The following is a 26,630-nucleotide window of genomic DNA, read 5'->3' on the forward strand; positions in this document are numbered from 1 at the left end:
TCATTTTCGTTGTATAATTTTAAAACTATAAATAGTTCCTATCAATCATATAAAATTTACTTGATCTTCATTATGCAAAATTGTTGATATTCTGTTACAATCTGATATCATCGATTCATTGTTTTCGAAAGTAATGCGCAATTTTAATCTGTATAATGATAAGAGTGCTGTTTTGAAAATAAAAAATAATTTTGTAAAAAAAAACGCAAGGAAAATATTCCTATAGAATGACACTATAAAAATATATAAAATGGTACTATAAAAATATATAAAATGTCATTAAAGAAAAGACGCGAATTGGAGAAAGACAATGCTCTAGTAAAGATCATTAGTGTAATATTATTTTTAGCATTAGAAACGTTTATTCTATTTGACGAATAAAGTAATTTTCTTGCACAAAAGAAGGATCAGCCGCTACGTAAAATTCAACCCTGGTCCCGTAACTTTGATTTATTGACTGCAATCTCAAATTCTTTTCGTTTAAGTTTCTCGTCGACATCAAACCGATGACAGATAAGGGAAATCGTGAGAAAGTAAGGCGTTGCCATTCGTTCACGATCAATCTGAACAAGTTCACCAAGTGATCCGACCGAGTATTTCTCGTACCCCGAAGTAATCGGCTATTTTGCCTTCGCCCGTACAATCCAATTCCTCACGTGCATGCAAAGACCTTTCAAAAATTTCATTGGTCAGCGCAAACCCGGGATATCATGCCTACTCTAACCCGCGTTTTCCATCTATTTCGCAGTCAGCAATATCCCCGTAATTGGTCTTTCCGGATCTCTGGCTTCCTTTTGCACTATATAAATTATAAAACGTGTTACTATAAACTGCGTAACTATATTATCGATTTACCACGTGATTTTTAATATTGAAATAACAAATATAAAATAAACCAAAAAAAAAGACAAATAAATCTATTCCAGTACAAATTTACTGTACTTCATATCTTTAAACACAATGTTTGTAGAATAAATATTATATATAACGAAAGAATGTCACTGTAACAAAAGGAAGTTATAAGATGGTGTATGTATTCAAATTTGTAGAGAATAATATGCTAATATAAATTTAACATATAATAATCGTGCTATTCGTGCCAAAAATAAAGCTACTGTGTCAAAAATATTTTATTCTTCTGCAGTAACAAAAGCCATTCTGCAAAAGCACACGTCACACGTCAAAAGTTGACAGAACAGAAAGGATATTTACGTTGCATATATGCGCGCAAATGGAGTTGAGGCGCGCTTGTTCTACATCTACACTCGCACTCCGTATTTTTACCTCTGCGAGAGATAGCAAATATTTAAGATAAGCTTGTTTGTCTTTTCCGATCTATAGCCTACATTTGTACGCCTCCGCTCAAACTCGTTGAAAGACGCGTACGCATACATTTTCTGTACAATCAAAACTGACTTATTTACTTTCGAGAATTAGTTTATTTTGCAGTATTTTGCACACGAATAGCTATGTACTATAACAATATTAACTGTATTCTTTACATGTAGATTTTATAATCGAGAGTTTTGATTTTTCATTATATTAAAAGTTTTTTCTCCAGATCGTTAATTTAGATAAGTCTGAAAAATTTGAAGCGTTTGCAGGTTGAACTTAATAAAAAATGTTACTTTATCCTAAATATATTACATTAAAGAAATTTAAAATTTATGATTAATGTACATAAAAATTGAATTATGCAAGAAATTCAAAATATATTTTGGTCCAATCCTAAGATTTCTCTCCAACAATACAATATTTTAAATAAAATTTTATGTTATGAATAATTTTGAAAAAAATATCGCATATTTTAAAACACTCTAACACAAATGTACATAATGCACATATAACATTCGCATGTAAAAATCATTACATGAGAACGATTTAAAAATGGAAAGAAACATTAAAATTTTGTTTCGAATATTCTTTAATGTACATTTCCATTTATACGAATACATTTTAAATTTCATGAGCTTATAACTTGCTCAATAAAATTGTACACTCAAAATTATGATGTAGTATCCTCGATCTAAGTAATTGACTTTACGAGAGGATATCTGGAGCTTCTTCCCGACTGAAATAATACTTTCTCGCGATATCGAGCGAACGAGACCGAAACGCGCGCGCTCTCGGTATGAACGTAAAGCAACTCTCAGCGGGCAAAAGGGAAAGAATTGAATTATCCGAACTTATGCATGTGCCACCACGTTTACACGATATATGAAAGTCGCGTGTGCGAGGCTCATATCCGAGCGAGGCAAGCAATCGCGTTAAATCTCCGTGAAAAATCCAACGGATATATATTCAAGAACTTGCGTCTTTTCTCGCGTCTTTCTCCGGGAAAAGGCATTTAATTTTCATAAAAAACCTCAATTTATGGGATATACTAAATTCTAGTAGGTGTTCTCAAACTTACAACAGTCTTTTATCTTTTAATTTCTCACATGAGCAAAAGTTACATCCTATATCAATAATCGGTAAATCTTCTTTAAGCGACCGTAAGTATAGTTGTTTCGATGCAAAGCATTGCAGTCGTTGCAAAAATTAATATTTTAAACCTAATTAAGGTTACAAAAGTGGATAAAAATTATTTGCTCGAGTTTTTATTGGCATAAAATTAGATATTAAATTACAAACATCTGATGTATACTTTTGGTACATATATTAAACGTTGCAATATTGATCACAAAATCCATTGCATCATAATGGCGAGGAATTTTTGCTTTAATCAAACAGAATGTTTTCCAACCAATCAAACCAATGCTCTTAAATAAAATTTGTGTTTTTGTCAAAGTCCGGTATCGCGGTCGCCTTAAGGCCAAATATGAATATTGAAATTCTCATTATTCGCATAGCCGCGAGCGGCCAGTGTAACTGATCCACACTTTGGCCGACATAATTTAAAGTTTCCAAATTAGCGAGTTAAATTATGGATACGTGCTCGGTCACTAGGCATCCCGAGCTGGCCAGTTAAACAGATAGATTGCAAAAGTCGTATCCCGTAGGATTCGTCGTAGATATCATTTTTATTTTACTTTTAAACTAGGTCATATCATAAGACTGCAACGATTCATTTTTCAACAAGCATATATCTTCCGCTTAATTATATACGGAAAAGAACGTTTTTGCTGAAGTGTTTAAAAATTCAGCTAGATACAGATTAACTGGATACTAAAAATAATTTTGTTGAACCATCGAAATAATTATGAAGGACATGCAAGCATGATAAGCGATGCCGCAAAAAATTTTGATACTTTAGTAACTAGCTCATAATTATTTTTATTAATTATACATTTTTAGATCTGTAGCTAAATTATTTTTGAATATTTTATTGTAGTAAAATTCTTTCCTTATATATCTTTATAAAAGAAATTTTAAAAGAATTTTCACACAATTTTATAAAGAACACACAATTCACACAATTTTATATTAAAGAACATCTTGACATCAATTAGATTTCGAATTAATGTTAATATTATATATTATTAACATTAATTATTATGTAATTAATAATATAATACGATGCTATTTCCTCAAGTAACGTTTTTATTAAATTAAAGACAAAATTTTTGGTAATTTCGTTAGAGAAACCTAATTGATGCCATTTTTCTATCACGATAAAAACACGAATTTTAAAAGTTATTTTGCAAAAAAATATTGATAGAATATAACGGATAATGAAAAATATGAAATACACAAATCATCGGCTCTTATTCTTTGCTCGCAGCTGTTAAAGTGTTATAACAACTCAAATTATAATATCAATATTGCAACTTTTCTGTTCATTCAATTGAGAAATAAGTTGTTCCTTAACTTTCGATTATCTGGAAATTCTAGAGAGTTGTTCGCCTTCCAATAAGGTCGTTAGACATTGGTAACAAATGAGACTAAATGTAGGTCGGGACATCGGGCTAGATTCTTCATTTTTCAGTGCAGTTGGGAGGCGCTTAACGTCATGAATCTCTCCAGTGTCGGACAAACAGGGGGACAGACGAGATTCTCCGCAATTAAACAAGCCGAAATGAATATGAAAAAGGTGCTAACTGGAGCAAAGAAAAGTTTTCACGAAATGGCCACGTTGGCAGGCTGGTCTCAATTCTAGAAATTATCCTACTCTTTGTAGACACACGAAATTAACTTCTGGTTGAATAAACTATCTTGATCCTTCTTTAGAATTAACAAATTCCACGAAAGATGTCAAGCATAACATTAGATAATTTTGACAAACTCTCTGACGTAATTCTCATTAATATTTAGTATAACATTCAAGAGAATGAATTTACCACAGTACAAGTTTTCGAAAAATATTTTGTAAAGCTTTAAAAATATTAAGTACAATAATTCATAAATAAAATCAATAAAAAGATATATTGGAATTAATTATCGTTCCATATGAAATAATTTACCGTGTTTCTTTATAGTTGGCAATACACATCATTTATCCAAATTATTATAAAATGAAAACCGCTACACCTTTCAAAACCAACTTTACAAATACAACTCTTTGACAATAGCAAATTTTTATCAATATAATTTCATTGACCAATTTCTCTTTTTGAAAATGGAAACCAGGCGGAAATTATAATTTTGCAATGAATATTTTTCGAAGGAAAATTGATTTTTTGGGAATATATTTTCTGAACACTTGTTGTCGGAAAGCATTACTTCTCCAGTAAACATAAACCTTATCTCGTTGCCGTTAACGTGTATGCAATGAAAATCGTGGTAGTTGATCCTCTGATGTTGCTTTAAGGAAAATAACATATTTGATACTCTGCTACACGAATATGTGTAGCATGCTTAGATGCACACATAGAAGAGTAACGACGTGGAATGAGGTCAAATAATTTGTTAATATTTTTGATGAACAATGCAAAAAAAGATCTATTTCTTTAATGTGTTCTATTTTGCTTTTTTTATGTCCGAGTTTAGAACCGATCTACGACTCTCAAAGCTGATTAACAAAATTTAAAAAATATTAACACGTTTAAATGATGATAACTTAAAACGCTTCGCAAGAATATACCGTTAATATAAGTTGAAACACAACGTGTAAAAGCTCTATATATTTGAATCTTATTAAAATATATTATATCGAGGAAGCACTCAACATCATAACACTGAATATTTTGCAGAAAATTATGTAGTTACTCTTTTCAACGTCTATTCAATAGCATTAATTTTTCTGGAAGATCTTCAATTCTTCATAAAATTATTGAAACAGAACTACTAAAACTCCTTTAACGTCGAGCTTTCCGTTTCAGAACTGACCAAACGATAGTCAATGATAGACACCCTTCCCCCTCCTGTAGCAAAACACTGTAATTGGTTTGTCGCAGCTTAACTAACTACCGGATAAAGTCACCAGTAACGCTAGCGTTTAAGCGGAGCTTACCACTACGAGGCGAAGCGAGATGTTTACTGCTAATTGCGTGGCTTCGGACTTTCGATTTATCTGGATTTATGTCACAGGCGTGGAGAAGGTAGAGCGTTAAAAAATTTCTTTTCAATTGATTTGCACACGTTCATTTTTTAAAAAAGGAGATTGCTCGAGAAAATCAAGAATAATGTATTTTCAATCTGATAATGAAGTGGAATTTTTTTGCCAAATATAAAATCATTTTCTCTTGAAAAAAAAACTTGATTCTGCATTTTCTTATGTTTAATTTTCTCTATTTAATTTTCATTAAGCAAGAAAACATTACATAAGAAAAATAACATTAGAATTTTTACACTGGAATCTAATAAAGTAAAATTAATTTTCAGTTAAATAATTAATACCATTTTAGATTTCAACTTACATTGTTTTGAAAATAGCTCGTACAAAAATTTAACATTATTATCATACTTTCTGCAAATTAATTAAAGTTTTTACTCTGCTTTCTCCTTCTCTCTCTCTCTCTCTCTCTCTCTCTCTCTCTCTCTCTGTCTCTCTGTCTCTCTCTTTCTGTTTAAAAAAGGGGAAAAAACACTAGCAAGCAGTAACAGACGAGAGAACAACGAATAGAATATACGATAACACTGTAATATAAATAGTTGGCATCTTGCCAGATGAGTTAATTGCTAGATCAGCAGTACTTCCGTTTGTTCACCACGAGCTCTTGGCCGGCTAGCTAAATTTTTCTTGGCAGAAAGCACGCGTTTAAATTCGCAAGGTATTTCTGTTTAATGTACCTGGCGCGCGCGCGCGTTCAGATCTCATTTGTGCGATTAAATCTCGCGCGCGGCACGCCATGAGAAATGTGGAAAGTTTCTTTTTTTAAGAAGGACAACGTACGCGAGGCGCACGAACAATCAGCGGCAAAAGAAACGGAAAACAATTCACCGCAACTCTGCATTCGTCGACACATCGCGCGAATCACGCAAGTTTTTTTCCATACCTGCAGAAAGACGGACAGGCTCGAATTCCGCCGAATGTTAAAAGGCTTCGGAGAATTATTTACGTAAATTCGCGTGATGAAAATCGGGTCAACGCGATCCAAAAAGTCCGGAATTAAAATTCTGACTGTACGGAATAGTTACACAGTAACGAACGACAAATAACTGAAGGCTTGAATAATAGCGCGTGATATTATATAGAGTCAGCTTACAATAACATCTTGTTGCGCGAGTAGCATTCGTGTTTATTTCATTCATTCGTGACTTATATCTTGGGACTTTCTCAGTTACATTTTTATATTAAAGGCAAGCTCGATTTCGCTTTTTATCGACACACATTCGCTTTATGACGTATCGACCGCAGACGTCGTCGTTGTCTCCCTCGAGCCGTCGTGACTCTCGCGGTCCTGGGAGGACTCGTCCGAGGGTCGACGGTGAAGCAATTGAGGGTCCATGACAAGTCTGACATTGACGGTGCTCTTCCACCACCTGTACCACGGCGACACCTGGTCCTGAAGAAGGAGAGACAAATGTGAGCGAGTGGAGAGGGCCGCGTCGGGGTCATGGCTGCTCCTTTTCACGCCGATTTAAATTATCCGGGCAGTTTCAGTTGTCAGGGGCAAAGGGCAGTCCACTCGATAAATCAGGCTCGAGTGACGCGCGCCTCGAGTGCCCTCCGACGTGAAAAAGAGAGAGGGCAAAAGAGAGCGAGGTACAATCGAAAACGGGAGAGACGGGATTCGGAAAGTGCCGAGTATTCGCGATTATTCTTAATTAAACACGACGTCCGACGATTTCGATTCAACTGCAGCGATTTACAGTGCGACGCGACCGACGGTTTTATTTAAAACTTTACCATGCCCTAGCCTTCGCATGCGGAGTGCACTCTGCGCTTCAAAGTGGTTTGAGGATCTTTTGCGAGGATTAACGAGAGCATTCGGTGACGCGTAATTCGTTAGACTGCTTTCGGATAACCGGGCAAAATATCGCGCACCAGACGAATCATTTCGCTCGCCCATTCTCATTTAGTACGGCCTCTGGTTTCAATAGTACAGTAGAGACGCTAAGCGGCATGAATAATTCTTCCCTGGATCGAAGGCGCACTTTGTTCCAGGCAGAATAATGTATTATAGATTCTAGTGGCTGATAAATCTTTCGATTTATCGACGACATTGATCTGTACCGTACCTAGAATATACGTACACTACGTGACTAGATTGCCGCATATATTCTTGAGCTGTACCTACTGGCGCGAGACATTATAGTGGCATATGTAATAATTATGTTGCACCATAAATTAAGCATACATAATAAATTGTAAGACACTAGCACAAACAATTTTTTAAGTTATAGTTACTTTTTTGTACTATAAATAATCGTTACAAAATGAATGAATAAATTAAATTTTATTCGAGTCTCAAAGCTTTTAAAAAATTGATTAGAATGAAAGCATTTATGATAAATGTTATATTAATAAGTAAAATAATAAAAAGTAAAATTACTTATGTTGCTAATTTCTTTTTGTTATTCATTAATTTTTTTCTATAAAAAATAATTCTTGTAGAATAAAAAAAAATTTTTTTCTATAAGATTTGAATATTTAGCTAAGTTTCTCTTAATGCAATTGTCAAAATTTTTAATTTTAATACTCAAGGAATACTTAAGGAATCAATTAGAATTCTCATCACATGTACCAAGGGAAATTATTGAGATTATATTACGATAATCTCATATTTGCATACGAAGACTTGATAATTTCCATATTCATGTTTAAGATGATGCCAATAATAATTAATTTAGTAACAGCTTTGGGGCATAAGATAATCAAATCTAGCACTTGCTGACAGGCTTCACGGTAATTAATTATATACGCAAATTTAACGAGCATTAGCAAGTATTTTAGGATATATAAACAATCGCCGTAAATACTCGCCATAACGGTCCTGAACGGAATTCTCGTTTAATTCACACCGACGCCATAAAGATTATGATCTCATTCCACCAAGGAGGGTAATATAAACGAAAGTTAACCATTAAGTAAATCGTATGATAAACCGGTAAAATAAACGCTTATTAGATAGATAGAAGTTCACGCAATTTTCGTCATAAAAAAAAAGCGTTAAGTACAACGGCTTTGCTGTTATCAAACGCGCCTTTAGTATCGTAGAGAAATAAATCATAAAACGTAAAGACGTAAACGCGTAACGTAATCTTTTCTGAAGGGTGCGCAATATCTTAGATAGGTGAAGAGATCTTATTAGCCGTGTTTCCGGTTCATTCGCTGCGTACGCCATACCTTACGTCGTACGTATTCTTTTCATATATCAGAGCATCGTGAGTCTTTCTTGCTCTTCCGGCACGGAGTACGTTCTGACACATTTGTTCCGGGTCGCTCCCCCATGTTATATACGTGCATTCGAGCGACAGGACACCGCTCACCTGTTTCACCCTTGTACCGCGCCTTAATGCGTCCGCCCAAGGGCGAACGTTGCTATCTGGCCCGGCAAGATCGCCCATAAACGTAAACCGACAAAGTCGTGCTGGATGCGACATAAAGTCGATGACCCAGAGGCTGCATGCTGATGCGTGCCCCGATGTACGTTACTAGTCAAAAGTATCCGAATACTACGATTCTATATTCCTACGTTACAACACGCATATATCTCAGTCAGATATATTCTTTGAAAGATATTATGCAGTAAATAACTCACACGTTATGCAAAAAGCATCTCTGCTTACCGTACAACCTTTCAGCCAAAGATAGTGCGGTCTAAACTAAGAAAAATGGCCATTGTTTCAAACTCGAGAAGCGTCAATAGGTATTAAGTTATGGGTATTATGATACATATTGATCTACGCGTCCAAAGTATCTGAAAACTTACACGTCGTGATTTCTAAGAGAATGTTTGGTAAAAGCGTTATTCACTTGAGAGTTAACAAAGGTTTCGATAAAATAATATATTCTGAATATAATGAAAAAAATCTCACTATTTTTTTTTATATTTTAGCTTTAAACGCGGCTAATAAGATCTCTTCACATTTGTTATATTAGTATTGCAAAACAAAAATTTACTAGAAAGTTAAATATAAAAATTATTTCCAATAGATTAAATAAATACTGTTTAAATAAACACAAATTTTATCTTTACATTTACGTATTTACATAAACGTTATAAAAATACATGCTGTGATTTATAATATTAAAATAAATTAATGTAATTCATATCGCATTGTATGATGCAGTTTACATTCATTAAAATAAACAGTCAGAGCTTTATCACAGTTACTTTTCTCAAAACTCAACTTCATTTACATGTAAACTCTAATATTCATATAGTGAATATAACTTTAAAAATACATTCAATTCCCTGAGAAAAATGTACGTTATATAAATATATTTTAACTCCAAATATTAACCTCAATTTATACGAATGTATAATATCGTATATCATAATATTAGTTCTATTTGTTTCATATATTCCCATCGTTAACGTATGACGTCAACTGATAATTCCGAAAATTTAGCTTTTGACGGACTACTTCATGTAAATTTAAGATATTCATTTGAATATATTGAAACATTACCAATGTATTCAGCCAAAAAATATCCATATGGAACATGATATTATATTCATATATTTGTAATATTACATAATTAATTAATTAAATATTTAATGAAGTAATTTTGGTATTATGTAAGTTATTTAATGCGACATCTTTTGTTAAGCTAATTAATGCGTTCGATTCTGACCGCCATATACCGTATTTCTATTGAATATCAAACAGTAGAAGTTATTAGTAAAATGAAAGCATTTGTTCTGATTTTAATTTAAATCAAAGAAACCAATAATGTTAAACTCTATTTTATTGCGATATTGTTCTTTTAAAGTAATATTTATTCTAATTTCTTCTTACTAAATGTGCTCTTCCTAGCGTTAGGCAATATTTAATTGATAGTCTAAAAGATAAATAAATCGAGAGTATAATTACCCTGCAGAGCAGGTAAACAGTAGTGACATAGCCTAATATCACGATGGTCAGAAAGAACCATATCGCCCCTCGCGTCCAGAGCTTGGAAATTCCAATCTTTTTCCCCTCGATGATAAAGTACCGCATACCTGCAAAGTTACAGTGGATAACAAGTACGTACTCAGTTTGGTGCAACGGCAGTTTCGCAAAAGTGGCACGCTTATCGGACGGAACTGAAACTGTCTGAGGCTTCGTCAACATACAATTTGAATTCTCTTTCGTAGGAGCATATCGCATTATTCCGTAACAACGTCACGTTATTATCTTTATGACTATGCTTTTAAAGAAGCTTGGAATTCAGGAAATATATATCAAATATACGAGCGTTGATACTAAACTTTTTTTATATTTCAAGTTGTAGTTAAATAACAAAATATACAGCAACGTAATATTCGAAAGCGCGAGATTATTTTAAGTCTCGAGTTTAATACTTTCATATCAAATGATATAAATATGTGGTGCAATCTTTAATAACGTAAAATATATGGCATTATTCTCTGAATGTGTTTTCTAAAAAATGGATTTAACGCATTACGAAGAGGTAATTCTATTTTATAAAATTTTCCAGACTTCTAACCTATCAAATTCGTTGCGAAATGTATCGGACAAGTTCGATTCGAGAAATGTACACTATTACTAATATTTACATTGAGAGGTTTCCGGACATTCCTTGGCATTTGGCAGTTTATCTGCTTTGCTATAAACGAACGTCCGTTTTCGTCATATATAAGATAGCCACTCACCCAAAAAGCACACCGTAGCTAATCCCACCGTAACGATAGTGAGTAACGTTAAGCTGAGCAGGTCTGATTCTATATTCCTACGATTCCGTGGATGGCTGATCCATATCCTCAGAGATTCTGGCCTGCAGGTACCCATAAAAATGATAACTACGCGCGGCCGGGTACAGCCCCATTAAGATAAGAGCTCAAAAAATTCATCCTTGGAGGATCATGTGCTTGCACGTGAAACAAAATACTCGTTGGTAAACTATGCAACGCGACATTAGAATCGCAGAACATAATTTGTTTTAATAATTAAATATGAGCAGTGCAAATGTAAAAGTGCTCATTAAAAATATAAATTTTAAATTTTATAAAAATAAAAAATAACAATAGATGTAATCATGAAATATATACACAAGTAGAACTAATATTATTTGAAAATAAGCGTCTTGTAAAAAAAGAAAACAAATTTATTAATCACGTTTCAAAAGACTGAATTGCAAAAAAGTGATGCATCGTACATTACTTTAAATAATAAATTAGAATACAGAACGTCGCAATTTATCGTCGATTCCTAAAGCACTCGATACATCATTTTTGATGTTCAAATTAATTCCAACCTGATCGAACTCACAGTGAGGAAACAAATTGCGAGAAGAAATAAGAAAAAAAGAAATATGGCCGAAATCAATTCATCGCGGAAAGGGAAATAATGGGCACGGTAGCAGAAAACGAAATAAGGATACGCGCCAGTGTGCGAGAGATCGAAGTGCATTTCAGGTGCTTGAATTACATCCGGTTCGAAAATGCACCCTCCCCACGCTAACTCGATAAATGTAATGCTCACCATCGATAACGAGGCGTCTCCACGGCATTGAAGTAGTACCGGCACAATTCGCAGTAAGTTCGGCACGACTGATTCAGCCATCGTTCCAGGCAGGACAAGTGCACGTAAGCCAGCGTGCCCTTGCACCTGGAAGAGACACGCCGCGTATATCGTATCGCAATATTATAATGCATTGATGTAACGCACGCGAGTGAACGCTACGTGACTTTATTATGCATAAGGCGCGTCAACAACAAAGAAATAACGTAACAGCGATTTACGTATTTCTTCTCTGCGAAAAGTAGAATTTTATTTGTGTCACTTAAAATTGCAGAAACTCGATGAATCGAGTCTAGACAGTAATCCGAGATGGGATTGTAAGAGATAGAAACTAAGTGGCTTCGTTGATTCTTTCGTTGTGCACTCGAACACATTCGCTCAGCGCTGTTTCCAAACAAAAATATATATATATAAAAAAAAAAAAACAGCAGTAGTACCAAGACTCAACTTTTAAAATCTGCACTCAGAAAAGATAATCTCCAGTCTTGTTACAAGCTATGCATTAAATTTTAATTTAAGTCTTTGTGAAAAAATTTAAATATGTAAGATAATATTAATAATTTTCTAATAAAAATGAAATTGCTAAATTAACGATTAATTAATTGTATTGCGTTAATTATCATATTCACATTATAAAATTTTTTTCGCATAAACGTATTTAGAAAGAAAATTCACTAGCACATCTATATGAAACATTAAATCTATCCATTCGCGTTCGCTTGTGCACGCATCATCGCGAAATGCATTCCGCCATCGTGTGAACGCAAGAAAAATAAGTAATATCCAATTCCTCATTATTCTCTGCCGCTCCGAAGCCGCCCATGGCTGCAAAGTAACATTCGGATTAGAAAGGATTTCCGTAAGTTCGAGAATTATGAAGGTAAACGCTTGCGCGCGCGAGATTTGCAGCGAGCCGCTCTCATTTCGCACGTTCCCGCTGCATTTTCACGTAGTTCTTCAAGCACGAGTTGTGTGTCCTTAATCGCCGGGACACGTTCCTCGAACTATTCACTCATTTACGCCTTTCTACCGTCTCCCGGTGGCACCGGCCCGTAAATGAGAAAGGGAAAGGGCAAAAGAGAGGCGAAAGAGAAGTTCCCCTCTTATAAATGTCTCGTCCCTCGTACCTTCTTAGCTCGATTCTCCATCTCGCAGCCAACGCGAGAATTATGCGACTACGTGAGGTCGATTTCGGTGCCGAGCTGGAATATACTTCATTCGACGATAGAGTCACGACGTTTCGCTTTGTCAGCCGTGTTAAACGACCGCTCTGTTCGCTGGGTAATCTCGTTATTATAAACAGCACCGGCAACTATCACAGCATACTCCTCGTTTCCTACGCATCCTACATCTACGATGTATGCAGCAGCACGCAAATTAGTTCGAACGAGATACGGAAGTCAGTAAACCTGAATTGTACTACTGTTGCACAATATAGTGATTTCAAAGACAAGTTTATGCGTTAAAGTCTCGTTAAGGTGTCATCACTTTAACGAGGCTCGTACGTACGAGATCCAATTAAATAAAACAAATAAAGAAATGTAAAATAGTTAACACGTATGGTGATCCGATTATTTTAACTATTCATCCGTTGATAGAAAAATTCAAGCAAGCAAATAAAATATTGAGTTTTTTTTTTAATGGACTTCGTATTTAAAAGGAACATTTACTATGATATTTTAGAATCTACATTTAAAAAAATAGAAAAAAACAATTTTGTTGAAATGCAGATATAAAAATAATTACGTTTAATTATAAAAATAATTACATTGCATTGAAAAAAAATTCAGTAACTATTACCAAGTTTGATAAATTTACAAAATCTGGTAATGATTACCAAATTCATTTTTCAGTGAAATACAATTATTTTAATGGTCCAAAATAATTATTTTCTTATCTGTATTTCAACAAAATCATTCTTTCTTTGTAATATTAGCTTTGTTTTATGATGATCAAAAATATCAAGCATGCAATAAACCTCATTGACAAGTATTATATTAATTCTTGTAAAATATTTTGAAAACATCTTGTTTAAAACAACGGGGAATTTCTCAACGGACAAAAATATGCGATGCAACGAAAAGCGAGGCGGCGCACGGCAACGAATGAAACAATTCTCTTTTACACGATATGCTTGCCCCATGGCTCAACGGCGTCATAAACTTTTCCCTTTGGCAGCATGACGGTGTACATGGACGATGATTAGCCCGCGCATCCGGTGAAACAGTTATCGTCCGATGAAATTTATGCCGCTTTTCTTTCGCGGCGCGATTCGCGGCTGTGTGTTATGACATCAGTTTTGCGATTGTTCCAGCGAACAATGCACGGTATGCAGCAGAATCCGGAGTACTCCGTCAGCGTCGAGTGCGATATAAGGAGCGATATTAAACGAGAAATAATTCGCGAGCGACCGCGAGGAAAGTTGGCACATCGCTCGGAAAAATTTCAACCCAACTTCCGATAATGAAACATTTTAAACAATCCACCATTTATCCGTTACGTGGTCCTATCTACATTTTTAAATACCATAATACTACAGTTGCAATACAGCTTCATCCGTTAATTAATAACTGCGAGAAGAAAAAATCATTTTCTTTGAACAACATGCGTAAATGTAAATGACAAGCAAACATGAATAAGAAGAATATCTGCATGACAAGAGTTTCATTCTCCGTTTCCTTCGATCAAAGACAGCAGGGGTAAGAAAATAGATTTGCTTACTCAAAGAAAGGGAAAAGTAAAATCGAGCATTTGTACTCTCGGATACGAAGACACGCGCGCATTTGGTGGCGAGATCTCCACAAAGCTACAGATGTTTCCACTACGAGGGACCACCACTGCGCTTTCCACCATAAATAATCGGTCGCATCAAAATTCGCGATGATTCATGCGCCGAGTCGACCAGATTTCTCATTGGATGCGGCGGCATCGTCCGCGTATTTACCACCGCACGTCTAATGTTGCCGTGGTAACACGAAAAGAAATGGGTCACGAGATATAAACGTAGCCGAGAATTCTTGCAAGTTCCTTGCGAATTAAGCCTCTACGAGCGAAAAGACGCGGCCTGGATCGTTAAGTTGACAGGCAGTGCGCGGATATCCCTTCGCAAAAAATAACGATAAGCACGATCTTATCGAAACGTTAAATGTAAAGTAATCGCGAAGAGTGATGAAGAGTAAACGTGTGCGCATCTTAAAATCAAGAGACAATCTAATTAGGACATCTCCTTTTTTTTGTGAGAAGCCGTAAAAGTGGAAAAAATGGAATTATGATTAGTTACCGAGAAACATTCAGCAGAATCAGTTTTTTTTACTCTTCAAATCTTGTAAAATTACCTAGTTTCTGGGACGTGTAAATCCAAACGTATGACAGACAGTAACAGAGTTTCAAAGTAATGAATCCATTCAAGATATTCTGAAGCGTCTTTAGCTTTCCAAGGATACTAACAGTTAATCCCTCGTGATATTTCATGGTGATTGAATGACACAAAATGATCGTAGCTTAATCGAGCTTTAACGCTAATTAATTAGCGCTCGTCTCCCGTCTCATACTTGCGCGAAATTAGCATTTGTCGCTTTGCGCGACGTACATTGTGATAGATGATGAAGAATAAGCTATTGGGAATCAAAGCAACTGAATTGAAGCTGTCCTCCGCTCGCCTTACAGTGACCTATATATCTTTATTTCGTAATTAAATTTATCATTAATCGACTATGCCTATCAACTGACCAAACTTCCAGTTTGGAATAACAGGTAACAAAGCGTCTCTCACATTAAAGCTCATTTAAAGTAAAAGCCATTGAAATTAGCTTGAAATGAAGACTTACTCGATTTATATTCTTTCAAGACTTCGTTAAGTAAATTTTAAACTAACGAAATTACTAAACTCTCAGCACCGTTGACATTTCGATACCGAAACTGTTGCTCTAATTCTAGCAGTTATTACTGTTTTAATTATTATAGTACTTTTGAGGGCCATTGTAAAACAGAATAAAATAAAAGTCATCTGTACACGATTATAAAACTGAAGTTTGTATCTCACATTTCAGCGTATATTACACATTAAATAGCATACAAAAGATTTATCGTTAGGGAATATGTATAGCTGCTCTGTATTTTTCACATACGCCAATTTTCAGCAAATTTTCTCACTATATATACATATATATCGTTTAAACGCATCAACAGAAATATCCGAAGCTGAATCTGCAGGATTTAAATATCGCGATGTTCCGCCATTAATACGTAAGCACTTCCCGTTCCGGTGAGCACCACATTTTTCTCGAATCCTATTAAGTATGAAAAATGGGACGTTCGTAAGATGGCGGAATTCTGTCCTAAATCCCGGACCATAGCTACGCGGATGATACATATCGTTTTGCTATGGCGATAAAGTTTTCGAAATCGTAAATGCACAACTGCATCCTTTCTGCATGTATATTACAAGCAATTTTTCTTGAAAACTCGGAAAATTCTATTCGTCTAATATCCATTTAAAGCAAAAACTACAATTATTATATATATTTGTGTAACAAAAAAAAATTGCCTATGTATTTAGTTGCATTTTTGTTGCAAACTAATTTTTAACCTGTCACCAATACTTTTTTTTAGATAATAAGTACGCAAAGAGAAAGAGAAAGAGAGAAAGAGATTTCAACATATTTTTTAACTGCTGTAGTAATTTACAGCACATATTAATAAACAAACGGGTGAATATGGCTTAATTAAGCGAAAAAAACTGTTTCTGTCTTAAAATTAGAAATAATGTTTGTGTAATATGAGATAATTTTCCACTCCTTTGTTTAACGATAACCTTAAAGAAATAATAAATGTAATAGTGGAATCTCTCAGTAATGTTACTAAGCAACTTAATCAACTTAATCAACTTAAGCTTATTCTGAAATCCGCTCAATTAGAGTTCTTAAATAATTCACCTTATCTCTAAATACATTTGTGAGCTTCATCTATATTGTAATACACATATATGGATTATAATAATCCCAAATATATGTAACTTTGAAATTGTTATAATCCATACATGTTATTACGATATTTTATACGCACACAACAAACTGTGAATTTTTGTTTAATTTCAAAAGAGAAATATGATAAGATCATTTTTTTGGTCAAAATTATCTCGAATTTTTAATGAACAATTTAATGAAATTATTTAATTTTTTAATATATTAGCATTATTACATTAAACTAATTTAATTTAATAATGCTAATATATAAAAAATGCTTACACATTAAAATTTAATATTGTAATTCTTTGCGTTTATAAATTATCGCAGTACGATAATATTTATAATAGTACTGCCGCAGACGAAACTAATATATGTTTGATTTGTCCATTATTTGAAAATTCTATATTTGATTTCATTCTACCGTTTCATTAAAATACCATCCAAATGGACCTTCCAAAATAAAGATTCTGTCCGTCTGTGCAGTACTGCGTCTAATCGAGTTGTATAATAGAGCGAGCATGCATTTACCTACAAGGGGAAATAAGTGGTTCCTTCACCGTGTTCGTGTGACATATTCGGCAGACGCTGGAGCCGACCGAGATCAGGCTGCGGGTAAGCCGATGCTGTTGTCCAACGACCCCCGGAGACACTTGCTGCGTGTCGCGGTCATTTAAATTGCAGGTCGAGCCCTCGGGAGCCATGGCCGATGGCGGCATCGGCATGCTGCGCTCGTGATCCAAGTTAACTGTGGAACCAGCCAGAGAGGACACACACCACGCGGTGCATATGCATGATCCACCACGTACTCGCGCTTATTTACACCCCATTCACCGCACCGCGCCGGCCGGCTTTAAGCGTCTATTTTCTATACGAACCGATCGGAAATCTGATAATAGTTCGCGCCAGTGGTTGCCAACCCGCAAGCTCTCGTGTAAAGCTTCTATCCAATTATTATCTCCCGTTCCTCCGAATTTCACGAGAAAGTTCAATTTTACTCAAACGTGGATTCTCATACATTTAAATTAATAAAAATTTAAAAAAAAAGACTGTATGCCGAAGGGAAATAGAAAAAAGAAGCACCCAGTTGTGAAAACGTAATTAAAATTTTTCTTTTCACAAAACATAAACCTCATCAAAAAAGCTTGTTTGATTTGTTGAACCGTATTTTATTAAACAAATCTGACTTACAATTAAAAACATCCTTTTTAACTAAATTTTTTATATTATTTTACTTTAAAAAAAATTTTTTTACCATTTTTCTGTAATACTTATTTCTTGAAATATAAAATAAAATTGATACTATTTTGTATGCATTAATTTGAAGAAAAAAATGTATATAACAGGATACATATACATGAGAGGCCACGAGAGAAGTTTCTGCTTTCATTTATTCACTATTCGGATCTAAATTGAATTTATTTGAAGTTTTAACATGAAATCTGTCCGTAGCTTATTGAATGGTAAAGTTAACGTTGGCGAGCATGTCGATGCACTGGCTTCAAAAGTTCAAACATTGCATTAGTGAGATGATCGGATATTTTATTTAATAGAAACTTTATTGTCTCTATTATCAAACTCATTCATTTATTGAATGTCCAAAAGATATAACAGAACTCATTCATTATTTAAATTTTACTAATTTTCATTATGTCAAAAGTCAAATGTACTTGAAAATTGTTTCTATATAATTTTCACACATTCAACATCACAAATATTAACTAATTACAATTTTCCATGTTATTATCAATGTTCGATTTTAGCAGAAATAAATTTAAATAAAAAGCATCAAAGGATTAACCTTTTACAAATAATTTATATATCAATAAATATCCAGTTTTAATATTTAAATTACTACATTCAACATCGTCTTTAACCTATATTTTATTTTTAATTAAATAATTAACAATGATTTCAACATGTTCACCATTCGTCTTGAACTATTCTCTTCAAAAACTAATTGAACCAAATCTTCAAATTCATATTAAAGATTTGGTTGAATCTTCGCGAGATACGTTTAATTCCCGAGAATTCGAAATTTCCCGGATATGCCGAGTGAGTGAAAATTTATATCATGCCCGGGTGCTCTCTTCTCTAACGAGGCGCAATCTCTCGAGCTCTTTGATACAAGGAAGTGGATGCTCTCAAGTTTTTCCGTGACAATGGGACCGAACTTTAAACGAAGTCCCGCCGGCTGCGGCAATATTCCAGATGAAGAATGCAAGCCGTAGCGACGACGCGACAGGCAAAACCTACCTACTTGCGTTTCCGACATCGCGAAAGTTTCCGTCGCGATACATAACCAACAATTTCCCGTGAAAGGGAGTCATGCACGTGGTGCTGAGTTCTCCGAACTCCCTCACGATCCCGTAATTTCCGTGGAGTTTATTTTTTATGTAACGCGATGCTACCAAATGCAAATGTGGAGCCGACCTGGAAGGTCGACAGAGATAACTTTTAACCTATCCGAGGGTGCTGACAAATCAAACGCGCAATGAAGATAATTTACCTCATTTTTCACCGTCATTTTTCTGTAATGAAAATAGTGCTACATCGAAAAAAGTTATGATTTTTTATCTGTGATTAGAGACAACTTCCTATCTATAGTTTGATCAGAAAATCGCATTACAATTTTTCTTTCGAAAGAAGTAGACAGAAGTCGATAAAAATTTTACTATTTATTCATATTTATTCAAAGTTTATGCAAAATTAAATATCTAAATTAAAAATTGAAATACTTTTGTAGTTGTAAGTAACTTTTGCTTTTTGTAATTATTCTTGTAACAGAAGCTATTATTTATTATTGTATGCGATATATGCCGTATTTCGATGTGTAAAAATTATTTTACATTGATGTATTTACCTACTTCCGTTGATTGATATGAATATAGACATATCTTTTATAAAAATGTTAAAATTGTTAAATAGTTAGACGTATGTACATTAACAAATATATAAAAGAATCTATACAGAACTTTGAATTATAAATTGATTCTTTAAACTTTGTTCAGCCATATATCTACTGTTGTATTTTAGAAGTCCTATCTTAGAAAATGACAATATTATTTCATAAACCGTTAAAAAATCAAAAGACGTACGATTTTATAATTATTTCATATCAATTCTACTATGAAAAAATTGTCATATGAAATTTGATTAAAACTGAATATTAATTCAACAAATTCAAACAAAGATTAAAACACATAAGAACTCTGTGTACTAGAACACTTTATACATGATACTATCGAGGAGACTTGCAAATTAATCTATCGGGTCTCATTTTCCATGGATTCCGAAATTAATCCTTGTGAACCTTTGGGACACGATTGGTTATATAGATGCAAAATGTATTCTGTACAGGGCATCCTGAAATTCACGAATCAAAATACCATAGCAAGAAAATACTCGAAAAATTAGGTAAAATTTTGAAATAAATCATAAATCGTTATTTGTAAATTTTCACGCAGCAGTTTTTTAGATATAAGAATTTAAAACTAATTAATTAATTATGTTTAGACAATTACCTATCGCGCAATCAATTAATTTATTATTGCACGACTCACAGACATACAATTGTCTAAACATAGTTTATATCGACCAGTTTTAAATTCTTATATCTCAAAAACTGCTGTTTTAAATAAGAATTTACAAATATTTTACTTAATTTTTCAAGCACTTTCTTGTTATAGTACTTTGATTCGTAAATTTCGAGACCCTCTGTATGTGCATATCGTGCCGCGTGCCAACCAAAAATAAAATAACACTACAGTGAAACATTAGCTGCAAAATTGAAAGCAAACGCCGCGCCAGTTCGTTTGAAATCAAAGCTGGATTCTTGTCGAACCAGTGAAAATACATTTCAAACGCAAAATAAAAAAAATTTCCACTCGCTGGTAACGCACTTCAATTTCGCCTTTCGTACGTAAACACTCGATCTGTATGGTTTGCTAGCGGCATTTTATTGGATCTTGAAATGAGATTCCTTTGAAGGAAAAAATGCCGTTTTGGAATAGACGCTGGACTGTAGTCAATCAATTTAAAAGCGCGTCATATAACTTAATAAAATTATATATACTTTTTTCTTTCATTTCAAGCTACCGACGTGAAAAAAATATTAATAATTGAATACCTTTGAGATGTTTATTTATATTCAAAAAGAGAAATGTATTAAATGAATGAATTTTTATTAATATAGCTGCGGGAGACTTTTAAAAAATAAAATGTATTACTCTTGTAATAAAGTATATTACTCTCATTCAAGAATGGACAAGCTACGAAACCTCGAGCATAATAATTTGTTAATATTTTACAAAATTTGTAATATACTTATTTTCATTAATATTGAAATATTTCTTTATTCAAAGTCATTGTATATGTCAAAAAATTATAATATATAGATATATTGAAATGAAATTGACTGCAATAGTTAATTTAATATTTTAAATCTATTGCAAAAATATATATTTAAATATGTGTTCTGAAAAATTTTAGAACGCCTCCATTGTCTTCGTCGTGAAAAACTTACATCAATATACAACTCTTTTTAATATTATTTAAACCCATATGATAATTCATAAATTCGACTTTCTGCTACTTCAATCTCTCCGAATATTCACGTAATTATTCGACAGAACGGAATTGAGCTCAGGTAGTCTTTTTAAAGGAATTGCATATTTTGCCCATTCCAAATTGAGATCTGAGGAAGAATGTCCCGAGATCGCGGCCCCGTCATAAGATTATGAAGATTAATTAACTGCAGAAACTATGCTGTGCGCCAACGTCACTAAATTGAATCTCAGGCGGGTTCCTGATTTATGGCGCCACTGCATCGAAACTTTTTCCCGCGAAACGCCTGGATTTGCATCGCATTAAGATTCACGGTCTATCATTCATGGAGAAAAAGAACCTGCCGTTTGTACTTAACTTTTTTCCAACAGGCGCCTTTCGAGGGCAATCTCGACTTACTTTTAATTTCGTCTGGGCAGAAATTTGTATCTCCCGTTTCAAAAAAAAAAAAAACATAAAAAATTGTAATGTTCAAAATTGTGAGACTGTTTATTTACATAAAATTTTAACAAATTTTATTTAATTGCATTTATTTAAATCTTATAAGAAGATAACACGCTCTTATTTAATATAATTTCTAAACTTTTAAAATAAGAAGAAAATGCACGATGAACGCTTTAGCGCTGCTGTATCAACATACGAAAGTTATAATTAGAGATCACACGAGAGCTCTATCGATCATAGAACTGCGAAAGCAATATTAATTGGGATTGCGATGCTATGATTCATACAATTTCATTACACGATTTAATTACCGTAATATGGTAATAATGTGGCTATTAATTACTTTTCACGTCCGGTATAAACTAATGCGATAGTCTAGTTTGGTTTAACAAATGAAGCCTCAATACAAATACAAATGGAATAATTTATGGGAGGAAGTGTTAGGGAGATTATAATTCATGTATATATTAGTAAAGGATACATATAAAATCGCTCTAAATTACGATAAACTTTGGAAGCTTTATGGGAGAAAATTCAGTGCAATACTCGGCGAATACTTGAATCGAGTGTCGTTTTACGAACGCAGATATTCCAATTTATATTAATTTTGCCTGTCATTTAATCTGTAAACAATTTTTATAATCGTTTTTTATTTCGATATAATATCATATAACGGTACATAATGCCCAAGTAATGGAGATGCATCCATTAAGCTACAGTGACTGTTTTTTCATCGATTCTAGAAGATGGATGTGACAGTATTAAAGCAAAGACACTTCCATCAAGCATGCTCTTTTATTGATCAAAAGTTAATAATGGACCAAAAAAAAATAATAATAATCCGTGTAGTGTGTTACTAATTCTTAGAATGATATATCAGTATTTCTATATAATTAGCAATATACTATTGTTTATTCTTTACACACATCAACAAAAATAAGTGCTTTAAAAAATTAAGAAACTACTTGTTTCACAATCATCTCAGGGCCGTGAAATAATTAAATTTAAAACCAGAACATTTCCGACACAATGCCAATATCTGTTTTATAAATTCGTTTATATCCGATTGACAGCATAGCTATTCTAATTTTATCTACAGATCGTGCAAAAACCAAAGCAAAAAAACTCTGACGTTATTACAGAGTTGGTCCAATAATTTATTTTAAGAAGACTTAGATTATATATATATTAGATAATGCATATTATAACAAAAACTAAAAAAAGTTAATTGCAAAAATAAAATGCTTCATAAATACTTTTATTTGTAATATTTAAAAATTCACACAAGAAACATTATTTCAGCACTAAGATCTTGCTATGGCCGTTTATAGGCTTATCTCAATTTGTTCAATATTTTTGTTATCAATAAAGAGTTTCATTATTAATAAAGAATGTTTGTTAATTTCAGGAGAAAACGGAAAGGGAATTAGTTTTATATAGAAATAATTCATATCTCTTACACTTATTATATGTATATTGTTTTAAAAATGTTTTTTTATATAATTTTAATGATATCTCTCTCTCTCAATACGTGGAACTTTAATAAACCATTTTATACACCGCTCTCTTCATTGACTGCCCATAAATCACGATATGAAAAACAAAGCTATGTCCTTTCCATTGTTATTACTTGAGGAATTGTCGGCATTTCTCTTCACTTGCCACGAATCGAAAGAACGCCAACGCTCGTACGTCTCCATAAAGATCGAAGATCCGAAAACGAAGATTCCCGCGTTTGTAGCCACCCCCATTGATTCCATCGCCTTTCCTCCGCCGACACTCAACGACATACCGTTCATCCCGACTGCATTTACCCGACATCGCCAGATATAACAATTCGACCGAAGATTTCGTCGCGGAGAACTTTAAACCCCCTTCGCAATCTGGATTTTGTTTTCGGCGCCGGCCGTGCAAGACGACACACTAGGGAACCGCGAAAGTTTTCAGTCCGCGAGACGCCACCCGTGAATTTTCTCCCCTGACGCAAATTTACCCTTTGCTAGCAACGCGCATTGACAGAAAAACAAGTGCATCTTTCGTCCGATCGTTTACGTAACTTAATGTTTTATACAGGAAAACTACTATATATTTTAAAAGAATGTACTAACCAAAAGAGAAGATATATTAAGAAGATTACAAGAGACAAGATATAAGAGAGTCAAAAGTTACGGCAGAATACCAAAAGTATCTTGGGACATTGTGTAAATTGTAGGAATATATTTAAAATAACTTTCAGCAAACTAGATTTATTCTCTAGATTTCCACTGTTTTTAAATCATATTGCGCGTTTGATGTTTTATTTTTTTCTCTTTTAATCTCTTGTAATTATTTAAAAGTTATAATATGTTTTATATATATATATATATATATATATAAAATTAACATTTTATTACTAGTACTAAATTACATAGTTGTCCAATATTACATATGTTCGAAATTTATTCGAAATTTATTTCGTTGGACTTCGCCAATGTAAACATTAAAAAATTTGATAAAATAAAACTGCATATAATGTAAACATAAAAATAAAAACATTTAATTCATTTTTTATGCCCAAGTTTAATTTCGGAAGAAATTACATTTACTCTTCGCACACGGAATAAATATATGTTACAAGCTAGAAAACGAAAAGTTGGAACTGACATTTCTCAACTACAAAACTACGAAACACTGTATACGCACGCTCTCAGCCAAACGATTTCTCTTAATTTCGCGAGGCGACTCCCGTAAATAGAAAGCAAACAAACGGATAACAGTCTCGTCGCGGCCCGTCGGGCGAATTTAACGATGGGGCGCCACGCGAGTGGATATGTTAACTAGATTTTTCACTTTTTTTTTCTCCTGTTTTTTGCGTCAGTGCGAAGTGTACACCAGTTAACTAGATTCGTCGCAATTTGCAAAAATAAAGCAGCGCAAATAAAACGTAATCGTAATAGAAAGCAGGAAAAACCAATGTTTGTCAAAAAAATTAAAAAAGAAAGAAACAAGCAAAAATGTAAACATGTATCTACAAAATTTGTTCTGAAGTAACATGAAATAATATACAGAAAAGTTTTCTCAGATTTAAGGAAGATATTTTTTACATTTTTGTCATAATTAAAATAATAAATCTGATGTATGAACAAATTGTGCAAAAAGAAATTAAACTAATATAATGTAAAAGTCAAGTATTTACATTTATGTTCAAATTGTTTTAACTACATAATGTATCTTGAATTTACAATATTTATCTTTTTTATTCTCATATATACGTACACCATATTGGTGGATTTATAGCAAAAATACGTAAAACATTTATGATAATCATAAAAAAGAATCAATACATTATATAATGTGTAATATAAGAATATGCTTTTTTAAGGTCTCTTTCACGTTACGCACCTGTTTCATTAAAAATATCATATATTCCAGGAAGAAATCCTTTAAATTGGGATAAAATTTAACCTAATTACAAAAAATTATATTATCTCAATATTATCATAATGTCAAAATAAATTATAATTAACTTGTAAATAAAAAAAATAAAACGTCAGCAAAAATCCGATAAGAGCAATCCGTAATTATCTACATTTCGCGTAAAAAAAATTATGAATTTAGTATTTCTCCCATCAAAAAATGTCTCTCGCTCTTCCTCTTTTTCATTTTCCGACCTGCATGTGAGTTTTATTTTCAACGGAAAAGATCACAGAATTTATGTATTTTATTTTGAATAAACGATCAAATAACGTGCATAATGATAATTCCGAGCCGAGTTAAAAATTTATTGGCACTCGCGAATTGCAGTTGGGTCCCGAATCCTGTATCCCCTTTTATTTCGAGAAATGCCAGACGATAAAATAAGGAAAAAATTAACGGTCGACCTATATCAACTTTAAATCAGATATCGAACCGTGTGCTAGAAAGCAAGCATAAGAGGAATTTATATTAGTGCCGTGAGAAGAGTCCGGATGATCCGTGGTGCTCAATCGCGATCTAACATCTCCGTGGTTTCGTACTTTCATTAACAAGTAAAATTTATGAAGAGTTTAATTTAATTATACAAATTATATTCTATTTTAAAGTATCTATATTGCATCTAAAATATGAGTTATTAAGACAATGTCTGCCTTTTCAGTTATAACTTTACAAGAGATATAAATATATTCCCCGATAGCTAATTGAAAAATTTATTTCTCTTGAATCCAAGATCGATGAAGTTTTATAAACTTCATGTGAACTGTCGCATTCGTAACATTATCAATTTGTCCACGAGCTTATTGTGTAAAAGACAAATAAGAGAGCTACAAACTGAAGCGAATAGCAAAATATCGCAATTGTTTTGTTATCTTATGCGACACGCTGAAAAACAGAGATTTATTCGCAGTAAACTACTTTTGAATAATCATTTCGCACGTCTATTTGCATAGTGCAACGCAGATAATAAAAATTTGCCGGCGGATGGTCCAAAGCTCTCGCTGGCGCTGTTTAATGCCGCGATAAAAAAAAAGTCTCAAGAAATTATACGATTATGCAATTCGCGCGGTGGAGGTGCGCGTAAAATACTGGCACGAGCGTAAAGAGCAGTCTCGCGGGAGCGCTGAGAGCTACTGACGCGCACGCCGCGAGATCATAATTCATTGCGGCCGTACGTGCACAGGACGT

General features: G+C 33.5%; 2 protein-coding genes across 2 annotated transcripts in view; one reads left to right on the forward strand and one right to left on the reverse strand.

Annotated features, from left to right (window-relative positions):
* The window catches only part of LOC105194584 (zwei Ig domain protein zig-8), a 326,168-nt gene that overhangs the window by 111,875 nt on the left and 187,663 nt on the right, over positions 1 to 26,630 (forward strand). The window lies entirely within an intron of this gene.
* LOC113003972 (E3 ubiquitin-protein ligase MARCHF3) lies at positions 6,112 to 18,020 on the reverse strand. Its single transcript, XM_026135652.2, has 5 exons — positions 17,511 to 18,020; positions 11,977 to 12,102; positions 11,148 to 11,269; positions 10,366 to 10,493; positions 6,112 to 6,887 (listed from the first exon to the last, which is right to left on the reverse strand). Exons 1-5 carry the CDS (start codon positions 17,702 to 17,704, stop codon positions 6,720 to 6,722), a joined length of 738 nt encoding a protein of 245 aa, XP_025991437.1. The 5' UTR covers positions 17,705 to 18,020; the 3' UTR covers positions 6,112 to 6,719.

This window comes from Solenopsis invicta, chromosome 2, assembly GCF_016802725.1.
Source record: "Solenopsis invicta isolate M01_SB chromosome 2, UNIL_Sinv_3.0, whole genome shotgun sequence".
In the NCBI taxonomy this organism is placed as follows: domain Eukaryota; kingdom Metazoa; phylum Arthropoda; class Insecta; order Hymenoptera; family Formicidae; genus Solenopsis; species Solenopsis invicta.

Coding starts and splice junctions, on each gene's coding strand:
- LOC113003972 (XM_026135652.2), bottom strand. CDS start 17,704: ATGCCGATGCCGCCATCGGCCATGGCTCCCGAGGGCTCGACCTGCAAT. Junction 11,270..11,976: donor GAGACGCCTCGTTATCGATG/GTGAGCATTACA, acceptor GGGTACCTGCAG/GCCAGAATCTCTGAGGATAT. Junction 6,888..10,365: donor CTGTTTACCTGCTCTGCAGG/GTAATTATACTC, acceptor CTCCTTCTTCAG/GACCAGGTGTCGCCGTGGTA.